General features: G+C 47.0%; 1 protein-coding gene across 1 annotated transcript in view; it reads left to right on the forward strand.

The window, feature by feature from the left end:
- RAB6B (RAB6B, member RAS oncogene family) overlaps positions 1-15,579 on the forward strand; it is a 55,149-nt gene that overhangs the window by 34,108 nt on the left and 5,462 nt on the right. The window contains 3 exon segments of the mRNA XM_039243884.1: positions 13,388-13,441; positions 13,645-13,750; positions 15,253-15,364. Coding sequence (XP_039099815.1) covers positions 13,388-13,441; positions 13,645-13,750; positions 15,253-15,364 — 272 coding nt within the window.

The following is a 15,579-nucleotide window of genomic DNA, read 5'->3' on the forward strand; positions in this document are numbered from 1 at the left end:
AATATATTGCATAATAAGTGCACATAGCAAAAAAGATTTCAACAAGTGCCTCAGGAAACATCTCTTTCCTAGGGGATCCAATGGGCCAATGGCTCTTTTGTGCAGAGGGAGGCATGTAATATACTGTCAGTCTGTGCTATGTGTCTGAGCCCCTGTTGACACTGTGTAATACCACCTTCAGAAGAAGATGAATGTGGCTGTGGCTGTGAAATCTGTGTTTGTTAAGATTCCTCAGTTTGTATAAAATGAAATGCCTGCCATGTTTCGTAAGTAGTGCTGTTTGTAAGCACGGTATTAAAGGGATAAATAGCGGAGCGGAGAGTGCAGCCCGGCCTCCAGGGAGGGGCATTAGGCAGTACAGGAGGCTTGTGCAGCACACAGCTCAGGAGGGGAGGGGCGATCATGGGGATCATGGACTGGTAGGAGGGCCCCAAAGTCAAGCCTGCTGCTCATGTGTCTTGATATCCTCTTTGCATTCCTATGGCATAGTTACCATAAGGAAGAATAATTGTAAGAGGAAATGAAATACAGAGAATGAATACTTTGACTCCATGACAAACTAGAAGAGGGATGTGGTCTTCTTTAGAACCCAGTTAATCTTTCCTGAAGCCCTGGGAACACTGTTATTAAAAAGGGATGTTAACAGTGATTATAAGCACAAAGTTTCCTAGAGCAAGGAAGCCTGGGAACATCGGGTTCCATGAAATTGTGTTTCTTTAGTATAGGACTTCTCAGAGCCTTTACTGTGCCAGTGTACTTTCTGGCTTTCCACTAAGAGCTAGAATAGGCAGCCTTTCTCAGAAACCCTTGATTACAGTTTACCTTTATCCTGTAGATTGCCTCATGGGGATGTATTTCACATAACCAGTCTGAGAAACATGTTGGAGGGTCTTCTGTGGGGTAGGTTTCCACAGTTTGTCTTGAAAATCCCCCAGTCAGTGGGTCAGTCCTCATTTTTGTTTATACAGAGTTCCTTCGTGTGGTCTAACTCCTGTGATCTGCAGCCTTTGAAGGAAGCTGTGGTGATCCCCACTTTAGAGAGGAGAAGCTCCCTAACCAGTGTTCTTCCAAACCCATCATAGAGTACTCAGACCCCAAAGCACTGGCAGAGGTCCCTGGAGACAGCACACGACCCCATCTGGGTCCATTTGGTGACAGTGGGGCACTCTGCTAGTGGCATGCCACATCCTCTGGGACTGGCCATGGTCAGCATGCGGAGGCATTGAAGGAAGCCTACGTTTGTTGGCAGAAACCTGCCCTTCCCTTCTGGTCACCTCAGCCTCTTAGCCTGCTGGCATGACCAGGGCTTTGTGCATCTGATGGATCTGGGCTCTCCCTCCCTACCCCACACCCACACAAGCATAGTACACCCATTCCTACCCACATACACGTACTCGTACATGCAGATGAATGTGTAGCTGCATGCACGTGTGTGTATCTTGGCTCGTCCATGGGTCCACCCACACACACAGTCATACATATGTTTTCATCAACACACACCTTTGTGACATGTGCTGGCCTTCAAGAGGGAGTGTGGGTTGTAGCAGGTAAAAGGGAGTCACTGAGCTTTCTGGGACCTTTTGTGGGAGGGGGTGCCCTCCCTCCGTGGCTAGTTCTTTTTGCTTAGTGTCCCCATATTATCCTGTCAGGTAATTTCTATTGATGTGTTTTCAGATTTGCTGTTTCATCTTTCGTCTGCTCTTAAGTCCATCAGTGATTTAAAAATTTCAGAGATTTTTCAGTTCCAAGTTTGTGTTTGGCTCTTCTTATAGTTCCTCTGCTGAGATTCTTTTAATCTGTGCCTTCATTATAAGCATATTTTTCTTTATATATTTGAGCATAATTATATTTAAACTACTTGCTACTTTCAGTGTCTGGGTCACCTCAAGGTTAATCTCTTTTTTCCTTGAATATGGCTTTTACTTCATATGCTGAGTAATATAAGGTTTATCCTATGCATTGTGATTAAGACTGTGGATTTTGTTGGTTCCTTAGGAAGAGTATTGGGTGGATCCAGATTCTCCCTTCTGTTCCCTGTGGTAGGTAGCAAATTAAAGTTCTCTTCAGGTTTGTTGGTTTGGTTTGGTTTTCAGTTTTAGGTAGGCTGCTTGGGTCGATCAGAGATTTGGGCAGCTTTTATTCATAGAATTTGGGGTGCCCTTCCTGTAGCTATCTCATGCTTAGGATTTTTCACATTTTCTGGCTATTGTGGTAGCTTTGGATCTGATTTATTTCTCAGCATGCCTGTGGGGTTCTTGCCAAATTTTAGCCACCCCTGATCTTCAGCCAGGCCTGCCCTCAAGATGAGTGAGCAGTCATAAAAACAGAAGCCTTACCCAGGGCTGTTCCTGTTTTTTTTTTTTTAAAGTTGACTCCCCTCCAGTTTCTGCCTGCTTTTGGTCACTTTCCAGTGCTTTCAGGTAGTTGTTTTATTTGTTAAGAGTTCATAATAGTAATCTGCAAGAGGGTTGGTCTGATAGTGACTCTGCCGTTAAGGAAATCAGAACTGGGGCACCTGGGTGACTAAGTCAGTTGAACCAACTATTGATTTCAGCTAAGGTCATGATTCCAGGGTCATGGAATCGAGCCCCACATGGGCTCCATGCCGAGTGTGGAGCCTACTTAAGATGTTCGTTCTCTCTGTCTCTGTCTCTATCTCTCCCCCCCCGCCCCTCTTCCACACAAGCACTCTCCCTCTTTCTCTAAAATTAAAAAAAAAGAAAAAGAAATCCCTACTTTCCCATTCCCTCTGTCTGGGCTTTTTTCCTCACACTTCTCATCCTCCACTACACCCCCATTTTCACCTGCTGGGAAGTTAGTATTCATTGGAGGGTTTGCAAGAAATCAATTAGAAACAAGGTCCCCCTCCTCTTAGAGTCCTTGTCACTACTCTCGTCTTTTCCATCCATCAGAGACCACACTTCTGTGTGCTAATCTTAGCTCCTCTAAAAGGTTGGAAGTTCAAGGCTGAATCTGAAACTCTAAATAGGCATTAATCCTGTGGAAGAGCATTCCAGGGGAGGGACCAGCTCTTCAGGGGCAAGGGCTTGTTCTGCTCAGTGACTGTCACATAGTAAGCATTCCAGGATGAGGAAGCGAATGAGTATTAATTACTTCCAGCGTTTGCCAGAAAGAAGCTGCCCAGCAAAGACCATGACTACCTTGACCTTGCAGACCTGGCCTGAGAGAGATGGGCTCCAGCTGGCAGTGCTGTGGGGCCAACTGCTTGTGCCTCATGTCTAGGAAAATAGATGATGCCCAGGAGCTAGAAATTTCCTGGTAACCAAAGCCCAGCCAAAGCCATCTGAAAAGTTCTTGTTTTTGCTCAGTCCTTAGAGAGCTGACTTTTGTTGTTCTTGTTAAAATGCAAATGAAGTTCCTCTTAAGTGGGCTCTGCTGAGCTATTATGGCTAATGACCATAAGAGTCTGACAATAGGAAGCCAGACAGGATGTGACCCCATGCAAACCCAATGACAGCTTCAGGGCACGATGACAGCTTGGGAAATGAAGGGATTTCAGGAAGCAGAGGGAGTACCGCTGAGTAGTCAAAGCAGAGGCTTTGTGGTAAGGGAGACCTGGGTTCAAATCCTGCTTCTGCCACACAGGTCCCTTGTGTGGCCTTGGTTTCTGAGTGAACCTTAGTTTTCTCATGAATAGCACCTTCTGTATACATGGGCATCTCCCTCTGTCACCCCAGGTAGGGAATCTGCCCCTCCTTCTGGGTACCACAGCCTCCTCAGACTGGTTCCAGTGCAAGCTCAGAGTCTTGGAGGTTGTTTGCAAACTTCACTGCATAGATGAGTTATCTGCAGGCTTATCTGGAGTTCTGATTCCCTGACACCCCAGAGATTGTGACGCTGTGTGGGGGCTCAGGAATCTGCATGTTTACCAAGCCCCTGATGTGACTCCTGAGCAAGTGGTCTGTGCCCTGTAAGTTGAGAAGCACTGAATCTCTGGTCAGTGGCAGAGACTGACGGGTATGAGTTCTTTCCCGTTTCATACAGAAACTGTTAAATGAAGGGCCCTTGAAGCCGATCTGAGGGCTCAGAAAATGACTTACAGAACATGACTTGCAGGGGAGTTGAATCTGAATAGGTTTTAACCACATGGAAGAGGATTCTAGAGTAGGGAACAGGATTAGATAAGGCACAGAAACACAAAGTGATTCTGTGGTGTCTTGCCCGGAGCATTACTACTAAAGTATTAAGTAAAAAGCTGGATATGAGGCAAATGAGACCAACGAAAGTGAGAGGCAGGCCCTGGACAGTTTGTAAGCCAAGCTGAAGTGTTTGGACTGTTTCCTAGGGACAGTGAAATAATCAGATTTATGTTTTAGGAAGATAGCCTGGTTATGAAAGATTTGTTATAAGGGGAGAGCCTGAAGGCTGAGATACCAGTCAGGAAACTGTTGAGGTTATTCAGATAAAAGAAGTTGGAGGTCTATAACGGGGCAGTGCTGGTGGGGGCGGTGAGAATTGAGAGGTGAAATGCTCTGGGGGTATAGTCATCAGCTGAAGGATTCTTCTGATGTGAGGGAGTGGATGAGAGCAGGTGAAGAGCAGGGACTCGGAGGGCTTCCAGAGGCTTCCACACCTGGAGTGGTAGAGTTGCCATTCATGGATGGGGGGGAAATAGAAGCTGGTTTGGAGGGCTATGATGGGCTCCGTGTGGGACACACTGCATCTAGTGAGATGTCCAGTAAACAGTTGGATGCTTGGGTCTGGGGCTCAGGACAACGGTAAGGGCTGGGATATACAATGGAAAGCTGTCAGCACATCCTGTTTGAAGCCATGAGAGTAATGAGGTCCCCTGACACAGAACAGGATCACCAACATTGTAGGAACAGGGAGAGGAAGAAGTTCCTATAAGAGTTCAATAAGGAACAGCAGTTAGAGAGGCAGGGAAGCCAGAAACAAGTAGTGTCATGTAAAGCAGAGAAAGGAAGGGTGTCAAGGAAGAGGAATGGTCATCAGAGTCAAGTACATCAATTGGGGCTTGGCTTAACAACGTCCTTATAATTGGGAGGGGCGTCTGGGTGTCTCAGTCAGTTGAGTGTCTGACTCTTGATTTTGGCTGAGGTCATGATCTCATGGTTTGTCCATATGAGCATGTAGTCTGCTTGGGATTCTCTCTCCCTCTCTTTTTGTTCCTCCCCTGCTCATACTCTATCTTTCTCTCTAAATAAATAAATAAACTAAAAATAAAAGTGTCCTTACAATTTGGAGGTGAAATGGTACCTGGCAGTGGTAGCAAGTGCAGTTTCGGTGGGCGGAGGGTAGAAACCAGACCACCCTAGTCAAGCAGGAGGTGGGAGGAGCGGAAGTGGAGACTGGGTTTGGGGTCCTTTTCCAAGAAGCATACCATTTGAAGAGTGATGAGAGGTTGCCAGATAGCTAGGGAGCCACTTAGCAACAGGGACATGAGAATTTTGAGAATGCTTTTTGGACAAGAAGGAGTGAGTAGAACATGAAAGGTTGAAAATACAGAAAGGAGATGGCTGAGAGAGCATCACCTGGGAGGAGGGCGCCAGGAGCCAGGGATCTGCAGGGAGAGGCTTGCTTTGACCAGGAAGAGCAAACATGCGGAGCCCGGAGGGATGTGGGGATGAGGCTGGACACCTGTAGACAACTTTGCAAATATCCTTTTCAGTCTTGGCTCTGCCACTTCCAGCTGTTGATGTGGGGCGAGTAACTTAACCTCTCTTATACTCAGTTTTCTTAACAGTGACCTACAAATACTGAAGAACATAACCCATAACATAGGTATCAGGATTCAGTTAAGTAAGGCATGTGAAGCACTCGGCACGATAGCTGACAGATGAGGAGTACTCATGTTTAGTCACTGTTACAGTGTTTACCACTGTTGTATTAAAGGTTAAACACAAGGAATCAAAGTAGTTATATCTAATGTTGTAAAGTAAGATTTGAGACCATCTTCTGAGAGGGAGCCATACTGAGGATGGAAAAACAGAGGAGAATGTTATGAACTGTCACTGATAGATGGAAATAAGCAAAAGCAAGTGACATGTTTTTATATTTACCCATAGATTTACCATTTTTTGGTGCCCTTATATTCCTTCTTTAAAGATTCAAATTTCTTTCTGTAAAATTGCTCTTTAACCTAGAGCATTTTTTATAATTAGGGCCCACTGGTGACAAATTATCACAGCTTTCCCTTATCTGAAAATGTTTGGCCTTCATTTTTGAACTAAAGTTTCACTGGTTATTGAATTCTAGGCCGACATGATGGTGGTGGTGATGCTGTTTCCTTTGGAACTTGAAAGGTGCTTTTCCATGGTCATCTGTCCTCCATTGTTTCTGATGAGAAATCAGCCACCATTCTTGCCATTGTCCCCTTGTGTTTAACGTGTCTTCCCGTCTCTGGGTGCTGTCAAGGTTTTCTCTGTATCTTTGGTTCCGGCAATTTGACTGTGACATGCCTCTATGTGGTTTTCTTTGTATTTATCATGTTTTAGATTCACCGAGCTTCTTGGTACCACGGGTTGATGTTTCTAATTAAGTTGCAGAAAAATTTGGCTATTTTTTCAAATATCTTTTTGCTGATTCTACTTTCTTTTTTTTTTTTATTTTTTTTTAACGTTTTATTTATTTGTAAGAGAGAGAGAGAGACAGCGTGAGCAGGGGAGGGTCAGAGAGAGAGGGAGATACAGAATCTGAAACAGGCTCCAGGCTCTGAGCTGGCAGTCAGCACAGAGCCCGATGCGGGGCTCGAACCCACGAGCCATGAGATCATGACCTGAGCCGAAGTCGGATGCTCAACCGACTGAGCCACCCAGGCACCCCTGATTCTACTTTTGTTATGAGACATGAGTTGCATGTTTAGCAGATCACTGGATACTGTCCTAGAAGTTCTGGAGACTGTGTTCATTTTTATTGTATGTTTTTTCTCTCTGTGCTCCAATTTGAACAGTTTATTTTGGCGCCTCAAGTTCACCAACCTTTCTTTTGCAGTGTTCTAGGTGCTCTTATACAAATCCAGTGCATTTTTATTTCAGGTATTTTGTAGTGTTAGGATTTTCAGTTTTTGTTTGTAGAATTTCCATGTATCTCTTCAGATTCATCATTCATTTTTCCCTTTATATTTTTAACATATTTATAACAATGATTTTGAAGTTCTCCGCTGTTCTGATATGTTTTATTGATTATGGCTTGAATTTCATGCTTCTTCGCATGTCTAAACCTTTTATTGTGTAGTGGACGTTGTGAAGACAGGCATACCTTAGAGACCCTGCAGACTTGATTCCAGACTACTGCAGTAGAGTGATTATTGTGATAAAAATGAATCAAATTTGGGGCACCTGGGGGGCTCAGTCAGTTAAGTGTCTGACTTTGGCTCAGGTCATGATCTCGCAGTTCATGAGTTCGAGCTCTGCATCAGGCTCTGTGCTGACAGCTCAGATTAAGATGCTGCTTCGGATTCTGTGCCTCCCTCTCTCTCTGCCCCTCCCCAACTCACATTCTATCTTTCTCTCAAAAATAAACACTAAACCAACTTGACAATAAACTATTTGTAAAAATAAATAAATAAACAAGCCTAAATAAATAAATAAACACTAAAAAAATGAAATTAATTTTTTGGTTTCCTGGAGCATATAAAAGTTATATTCATATTATACTGTAGCCTATTAGTGTATAGTAACATTATATCTTAAAAAAATAATGTAGATAATCTTAATTTAAAAACCTTTATTGTTATAAAATGCTAACCAACATCTGAGCTTTTAACAAGTTGTAATCTTGCTGGTGGAGGGTCTTGCCTCAGTGTTGGTGGCTGCCGACTAATCACAGTGGCAGTTGCTGAAGGTGGTGGGGGTGACTGTGGTAATTTCTTAAAATAAGACAACAGTGAAGTTTGCCACAGTGGTTGACTCTTCCTTTCCACAAATGATGTCTCTGTAGTATGTGATGTAGTTTGATAGTGTTTTACCCACAGTACAGCTTCTTTCAAAAGTGGAGTCAATCCCCCCAATTTGGCCGCTGTTTTATCAGCTAAGTTCATGTGCTATTCCAAATCCTTTGTCGTTTCAACAGTCTTCCCAGCACCTGCACCAGGAATAGATTCCGTCTCCAGAAAACACCTTCTTTGCACATCTGTAAGAAGCAACTCCTCATCCGTTCAAGTTTATCATGAGATTGCAGCAAGTCAGTCCCTTCTTCAGGCTCCACTTCTAGTTTTCTTGCTCTTTCCACCACATCAGCAGTTAACTTCCCCTGCCGAAGTGCTGAACACCTCAGCATCATCCATGAGTGCTGGAATCAACTTCTAAATTTTTGTTAATGATTCCATTTTGACCTCTTCTCCTGAATGACAAATGTTATTAATTGCATCTAAAATAGTGAATACTTTCCAGAAGGTTTCAGTTTACTTTGCCCAGATCCATCAGAGGATTCAATATCTATGGTGGCTATACCCTTACAAAATGTATTTCTTAAATAAGATAATGAGACTTACAAGTCAGAATTACAACTTGATCCTTGGGCTACAGGATGGATGTTGTGTTAGCAGGCACAAAAACAACATTAATCTCCTGGTACATCTCTGTTAGAACTCTTGGATAACCAGATGCATTGTCAATGAGAAGTAGTAATATTTTGAAAGGATCCTTTTTTCTGAGCAGTAGGTGTCAACAGTGGACTTAAAATATCCAGTAAACCCTGTTATGAACAGATGTGCTGTCATCTAGGCTTTATTGTTCCATTTACAGAGCACAGGCAGAGTAGATGTAGCATAGTGCTTCAGGACCCTAGGATTTTGGGAATGGTAAATGAGCACTGGCTTCAACTTAAAGTCACCAGCTACATTGGTCCCTAACTGGGGAGTCAGCCTGTCTTTTGGAGCTCTGAAGCCAGGCGTTGACTTCTCCCTAGCTATGAAAGTCCTAGGTGCCATCTTCTGACATATGGCTGTTTTGTCTATGTTGAAAATGTGTTGGTTAGTGCGGCCAACTTCGTTAATGATCTTAGCTACATCTTCTGGGTCACTTGCTGCAGCTTCTCCACCAGAGCCTGCTGCTTCATCTTGTACTTCTATGTTACGGAGACGGCTTCCTTCCTTAGACCTCATGAACCAACCTCTGCTGGCTTCTAGTTCTTCCTCTGCAGCTTCCTCACCTCTCAGCCTTCATAGAATTGAAGAGAGTCAGGGCCTTGCTCTGGATTAGGCTTTGGCTTAAGAGAATGTTGTGGCTGGTTTGATCTTCAGACCACTCAGACTTTCTCCATATTGTCAGTAAGGCTTGTCCATGTGTTTACTGGAGATTACTTTTAATTTCCTTCAAGAACTTCTCCTTTACATTCACAACTTGGCTACCTGTGTGGTGCCAGAGGCCTAGCTTTCAGCCCGTGTCAGCTTTTGATTTAAAGTGAGAGACATGTGACTCTTCCTTTCACGTGAACACTTAGAGGGCACTCACTGTAGGGCTGTTAATAGGCCTGATTTCAATATCATTGTGTGAGGGAAGCCTGAGGAGAGGGAGAAAAATGGAAGAGTAGCCAATCTGTGGACTAATCCGAGAATACACGTAACATTTATTGATGAAGTTCACTGTCTTATATGGATGCAGTTCATGGCACTCCAAAACAATTACGATGGTAACACCAAAGATCACTGATCATAGATCACCCTAAAAATAATGAAAATTGTGAAATATGAGAATTATTAAAATATGACACAGAAACACAAAGTGAGCAAATGTTGGAAAATTGGTCCCAATATCCTTTCTCTACACAGAATTGCCACAGACCTTCAGTTTGTAAAAAACAGTTATCTGCAAAGTACAATAAGGTGAAGCATGGTAAAATGAAGTGTACCTGTAATAACTTGTAGAGATTCTTGGATTCTATTACCTTCCTCTGAAGAGTGTTGAGTTTTATTTTAATAGGCAATCAAATTACAGAGAGCTCATCTTTTGAGGGGAATGGGGGTAGGGATTACTTATCATGTTTAAGTCTTGTTAATGTAAGTCTCTTTGGGTTTTTCCCTTAGTCCTCTGGTGTGACCCTCAGTCCTGAGATGATACCCTTTCTTCAAAAGCCAGCCTTTCTGGGTTTCCCATGGAAGGCCTGAAGTGTTTCCCAAGTCCTTCTAACTTATGTAACTAGGCAGTTACCTCAGGGGAAAAATTGGTGAAATGTGGGACCTCACTTTGTTCTTTTTCCTTCTTTCAAAGTTTGTAACCCCTCCATTTTCTGCTTACTTTTGATCACTCTTGAGTACTTAAAAATTACTTCTTGTATTTTTCCATCATTTATAGTAGTTATCTGTGGGAGGGTTCATCTGATAAAAACTACTCAGCCATTATTGGAAATAAAACATAGGAATATACTTTTGGGCAGAGCTGATGGTTCAGCCATTCCCAGGGACAATGCCTGTGCTTTGGCAAGAATCTGTACAGCTGTGGGAGGATCTGCTGTGACTCAGTGGCCTGGCTTGGTGGGGACAGAGTGGTCACTTAAGGAATCAGACATTTCTCTGATGTGGAAGAACCATGAGAGTGAGACTAAAGGTGGGAGAGAGCTGAAGAGGTAGGAAGTTGGCCTCTTCCAGCCTTCATTTCCTCAGTAATGTGGTCAAGCTCTTGTGAGGGGTGATGGAGACAAAGTATATGGTGTTTATGATTACGGAGGCCACTGAGTTGAGCTTTGCCAAGGCTTGACCTAAATGGCACAATTCTTGTATCATCTTGACTTTTCAGTCCTTTGTGGAAGCAAGAGTGCCTTGTGCCCACATAAGGTATATTGGGGTTGTCATTGTTACACTGTGATCAAGAATATCACCATCATATCCATGCTGCCTACCTCTGAGGGATATGTTTCTCCATGGTTCTTTGCTCTATTGGTTAGGCTATTGTTAGTCTGTGGTGAACAAAACCCAAGATAACAGCAGCTTAAGCAAAGTAGAAGTTCTTTTCTCTCTCACACAGTAGTCTGGGTGTAAGTAGTCTAAGGCTGTTGAGGTGGCTACACTGGGTCAGGGGCTCAGGCTTCCTCCATCTTGCTGGTCTGTCATCACTGCTGTATCACCTTCATGACTCAACACCAGTATGACTCAACACCACCCGTCTTCATTCCAAGCCACAAGAAGGGGAAGGAGGGCAGCTGTGGGCATGCTAGCCCACCCCTTCCCCCATGAAAGACCCATCCCAGAAGATGCATCCATCACCTTCACATCCCATTGACCAGAATTTAGCTACCCACGTGCAGAGGAAGCTGGGAAATACCGTCTTTATTTGGGGGTAGTCATGAATCTGTCTACACATCTAGAGTTCTATTGTAGACATGGAGACTGTATGGGAGCCTGGGTGTCTCAGTCGGTTAAGTGTCTGACTTTGGCTCAGGTCATGATCTCACAGTTTGTGAGTTTGAGTCCCACACTGGGCTCTCTATTGTCAGCTTTGGATTCTGTGTCTCCCTCTCTCTCTGCTCCTCCCCTGCTTGCACTCTGTCTCTCCTTCTCTCAAAAACAAACAGGAAGAAAAATGGGGTGGGAGGGGAGACTGCATATGGGCGCATAGCCACCAATCATGAGGTCATGTACCTGGTTCTCAGCTCAAGGGTCACTTTACAGAAGGAACTTGGTGCTCTCTGGAGAGCCCATGGAGCACTGATGAAATGAGAGATTTCCACGTGGTCTGTACATTTCCCCTTAAGGGTATCAGAAGACAAGGACTGTCACTCTAATGTAGATCAGCTAGTGGTGGTTGTGTGACTTAAGGGACATGGTGGGTCCACAAGCTACTTGTCAATTCCAGACTTGTTGCCCAGTAACTACACCATGTAGGAAAGACGTGCCAAGTTGGGATAGAAAGAACCCAAGTGATACCAGGCTTTTAGTGCTGATCCTTCCATCTTTGCCCCTGACTAGTAGAGTCACACCAGGCGTGCCCTTGTCTTTTACCTCCAAAGTAGATTTGGGTTTGGATTTGGATTGGGGTATGTCTCCGGTGTGGCTAGTACCCATGTTCTAGAATTGTAAGATTCCTCAACACTCCACAACTTGGCACTAAAGCAGGCTTCTACAGGGATGCTGCCATGTTAAGTCCTTTGTGGAATGAGTCCAAAGTCTGAATGTGCAGGTACCTGGCACGCTGCAGACTGCCTGGGAGCTGTGGACATGGGTTCTCTATCTCCTTGGGCTTCCCTGAGTTGTCTTGTAATCAGAAGTCACTACCCAGCTTCCCATACAATTAAGCTTAATTTTTAATCTTTATTTTTGTTTCAAAATATTATTTCTGCTTCTAGAACTATTACATGTCCATTGTAGAAAATTTCAAAGATAAAGGAAAGTATAGCAAAGGAAGCAAAAAAAAAAATTAACCATAATGCCATTCCTCATACTGGCATTATTAAGGCTTTACTGTATTCCCTTAATTTCAGTATCTAAGAAATATGAAAAATATTTTTACTTCAGTTCATCAAATTGGGATCATACTATATACATGATGTGTAACTGACTGCCAAGGATTCTAATCACACAGATGTGCCACACTGTACTTAATCAATGCGCTGGACATTCAGGCTGGGTCTGAGTCTTCATTATTGTTAACTACATAGCAGTGACATCTCCATTTCACACTGACAACTTCTTAGCTCCTATCATAGATGCTGTGGGGCAGGTGAGCTCAGAGGTTGGATGGCCTGCCCAAGACCACACAGCGAGTGAGTGATGGGTCCCGGCCATGTGGCCACAAGGCTGACTGCACTCTGCCAGGAGCCTCTCCCCAGTGCCAGGAAAGAGAGGGACAGATGTGGCATAGGTGTGCTGGGGATGGTGGGCTCCTAATGTGCTGGTTTAGGGAGAAAAGTGTGTGGTTTCCAGGGAGACACTGTCCTGGGTGGTTTGTGACACCCCTGAGGAAAGCCAGCTGCTCTCTGCTGACCACACAGCAGCAAGCCGCCCCATGCCCCACTCTGCCCCTGCCTGCTGGAGGCAGTGATGAACCCAGGCCTGGGTGCCTGTGTTTACGGAGCCTCGAGGGGAGGCTGTGAGGGTGGAAAGCAGGTGAGGCCAAGCAGGCTTGGGCAGGGAGACCACTCAGCTCTTGCTCCTCGAGACCCCCACCTGAGGAGGGCAGGAGATGCACCTGACAGTGGCCTTAATCCTGGGGAAGCCTCCTCATCTGCCTCCCTTGTCCCTTTTGCAAACACTTTTGTCACTCCCTGAAGACCTGTCCTCATCCTTACTTAGCTCCAGCCCACTTCCTCTGAGAGGGATGACTGGGTTCACTCTCGAGTGTAGGGGAGAGGCAGGGACAGCAGAGCAAAACACACCTTCATTTTGGCATGGGTGTCCCCTCTTTTGCTGGCTGTCACTGCCTGGATCACCGAGCTTTTAACCTTACCTGACACCTGTGCTTTTCTCTACTAGGCAACCATTGGGATTGACTTCTTGTCAAAAACGATGTACTTGGAGGATCGTACGGTGAGTGCCTGACTTCAGAACAGGAAGGATGGGGAGGGCCTGCTTTGGCGCCCATCGCCAGGCACCACTGAGAGAGCCTGTGTCTACCCCAGAGCCGGCAGTGCTGGCATCACAGAGCCAGGGCCTCCCCCAGCCCCCACCCCACCATGAGGACAGCATTGGCCCCCCCATTCCTGCCCACGGTCCCACCCTTCTTGTGACAGGTGCGGCTGCAACTCTGGGACACAGCCGGCCAGGAGAGGTTCCGCAGCCTGATCCCCAGCTACATCCGGGACTCCACAGTGGCCGTGGTGGTGTATGACATCACAAGTGAGTGTGGGCCTTGGGGACAGAAGGAGGGTGGCTCACAGGCTCCAGGGCCTGCGTGCATGTGTGTGTGTGTGCGCGAGCACACATGCATGTGTATGCACACGTGTGTGCTTGTCTGCTGACTGCCAGAAGGCAGGTCCTTAGTGGTGGGAGGTGAGTTGCCTTCCAACACCAGTATGTCCCCACCTGCGCCTCTCCTGTGTACAGGACAGAGCTGGCCCTGCTCAGAGCAGGGGCCCATGTGTAGAGCTGAGCAGAGATGCGCAGGACGCTGGCTCTGCTCCCACCTGCCCTCCATGGCACTGACGGCCAGAAAGACCCTTATGGGGTGACTTGTGGGGGTGTGTGTGACCAGATGGGAGCAGACTCTGGTCTCTGGGCCAGCCCTGACCCAGCAGCCATTGTCTATCAGCTGGCCTCTCTGGGGCTGCTGGGTGGGGAGGCCCAGCGGGTCTGGGAGAGCACTCCCCACACAGCGTGGCTCCTATACCCAGAGCAGCTGCTCTCGTGAGCAACTGCACAGCCCCAGGGCGGCCCGGCCTGGGGGCCTGGGGCCGGTGCAGAGGTGCAGCTGCCCAGCTGGGTGTAGCACAACACCTGGTGAGCCCTTGGGCCGTGGTCGCACCTGTGGCGGGAGGGCACCCTGGGTGCCGTGCGCGGCACTGAGATCATGTGAAGCACGTGTGCCCCCTGCTTTGAGCCCGTGACCCCTGTCTCTGTGTGGCCCCTCTTTCCACCCTGCCCTGAGCACAGGCTGCACACACACCCTGAGTACAGGTGAGAGCAGGGCCTTCAGCCTGGGTTCCTACAGCCTGACAGGAGCAGGAGGAAGGGCAGGCTGGGGGGAAACTGAGGCTTCCTGAGATAGGCTGCCCCCCAGCCCATCAGGCGTGTGTGCTGCTGACTGGTGGGCATCACCCTGCGACTCCTCCCCACATCTTCTGACTGAGGAGAGGGCTGCCCTGAAATGGCCTTACCTCTCGCTGCTGTTGTCTCTCCTGGGGCCGCCTTCCCCCTCCTGCTTGCAGATCCTAAGGGTTCTCTTTGGAAACTCTGGCCTTTCCTGAGCCACCCGGAGCTCCCCTCAGTGGGAGGCCACTTGGTAGGGCCCTCCTCCCCCAGGGGCTTCTGAGGTCGCCCTGCCAGCACACATACGTGTACACACGTGTTTCCAGGCTGAGCCAAGTCCAGTGTACCCATTGCTCACACTCTGCTCTGAGCCCCTAGAGTCTAGTCTGATTCTCAGGTGGGCCCCTAAAACCACTAGTCCCTGTAGCACATCATGACAGTGACCTTTCAGCAGAGTGACTTGCAGGGAGTGGTCAGCCATGCATATGTCTCCAGGGCCCGGAGGCGGCAGCTCCACAGACGCATGGGCCCCCACCCTGGAAGGCCCAGTGGTCCCCGTCCCTCCTGCTGCTGGTCTCATGCCCCTTCCCAGCTTCCCCCGACCCTGCTTGTGCTGGCTCTCACTCTGTTGTGTCCCTACTCTCCGTCTCCAGATCTCAACTCCTTCCAGCAGACCTCGAAGTGGATTGACGACGTCAGGACAGAGAGGGGCAGCGATGTCATCATCATGCTGGTGGGCAACAAGACGGACCTGGCAGACAAGAGGTAGGTGTGAAGGTGCGGGGTGCTGGCACGCCTGGCCAACCCTCCACTCCTCCCCAGCTCCTCCTGGACAAGGAGTTCTGAGATGGCGTGAGTGGCGAGCCTGTTCTGACCTGTCCCCGCGCACCTGGGGCACTGGAGGCTCCGAGAGCACCGGGTAGACCGTTGCCCAGTGTCTCAGCTGCAGCCCCACCTTCCCTTGCCAGCAGACACACTCC

Source organism: Hyaena hyaena, unplaced genomic scaffold (assembly GCF_003009895.1).
Source record: "Hyaena hyaena isolate Hyena2069 unplaced genomic scaffold, ASM300989v1 scaffold_234, whole genome shotgun sequence".
NCBI lineage: Eukaryota > Metazoa > Chordata > Mammalia > Carnivora > Hyaenidae > Hyaena > Hyaena hyaena.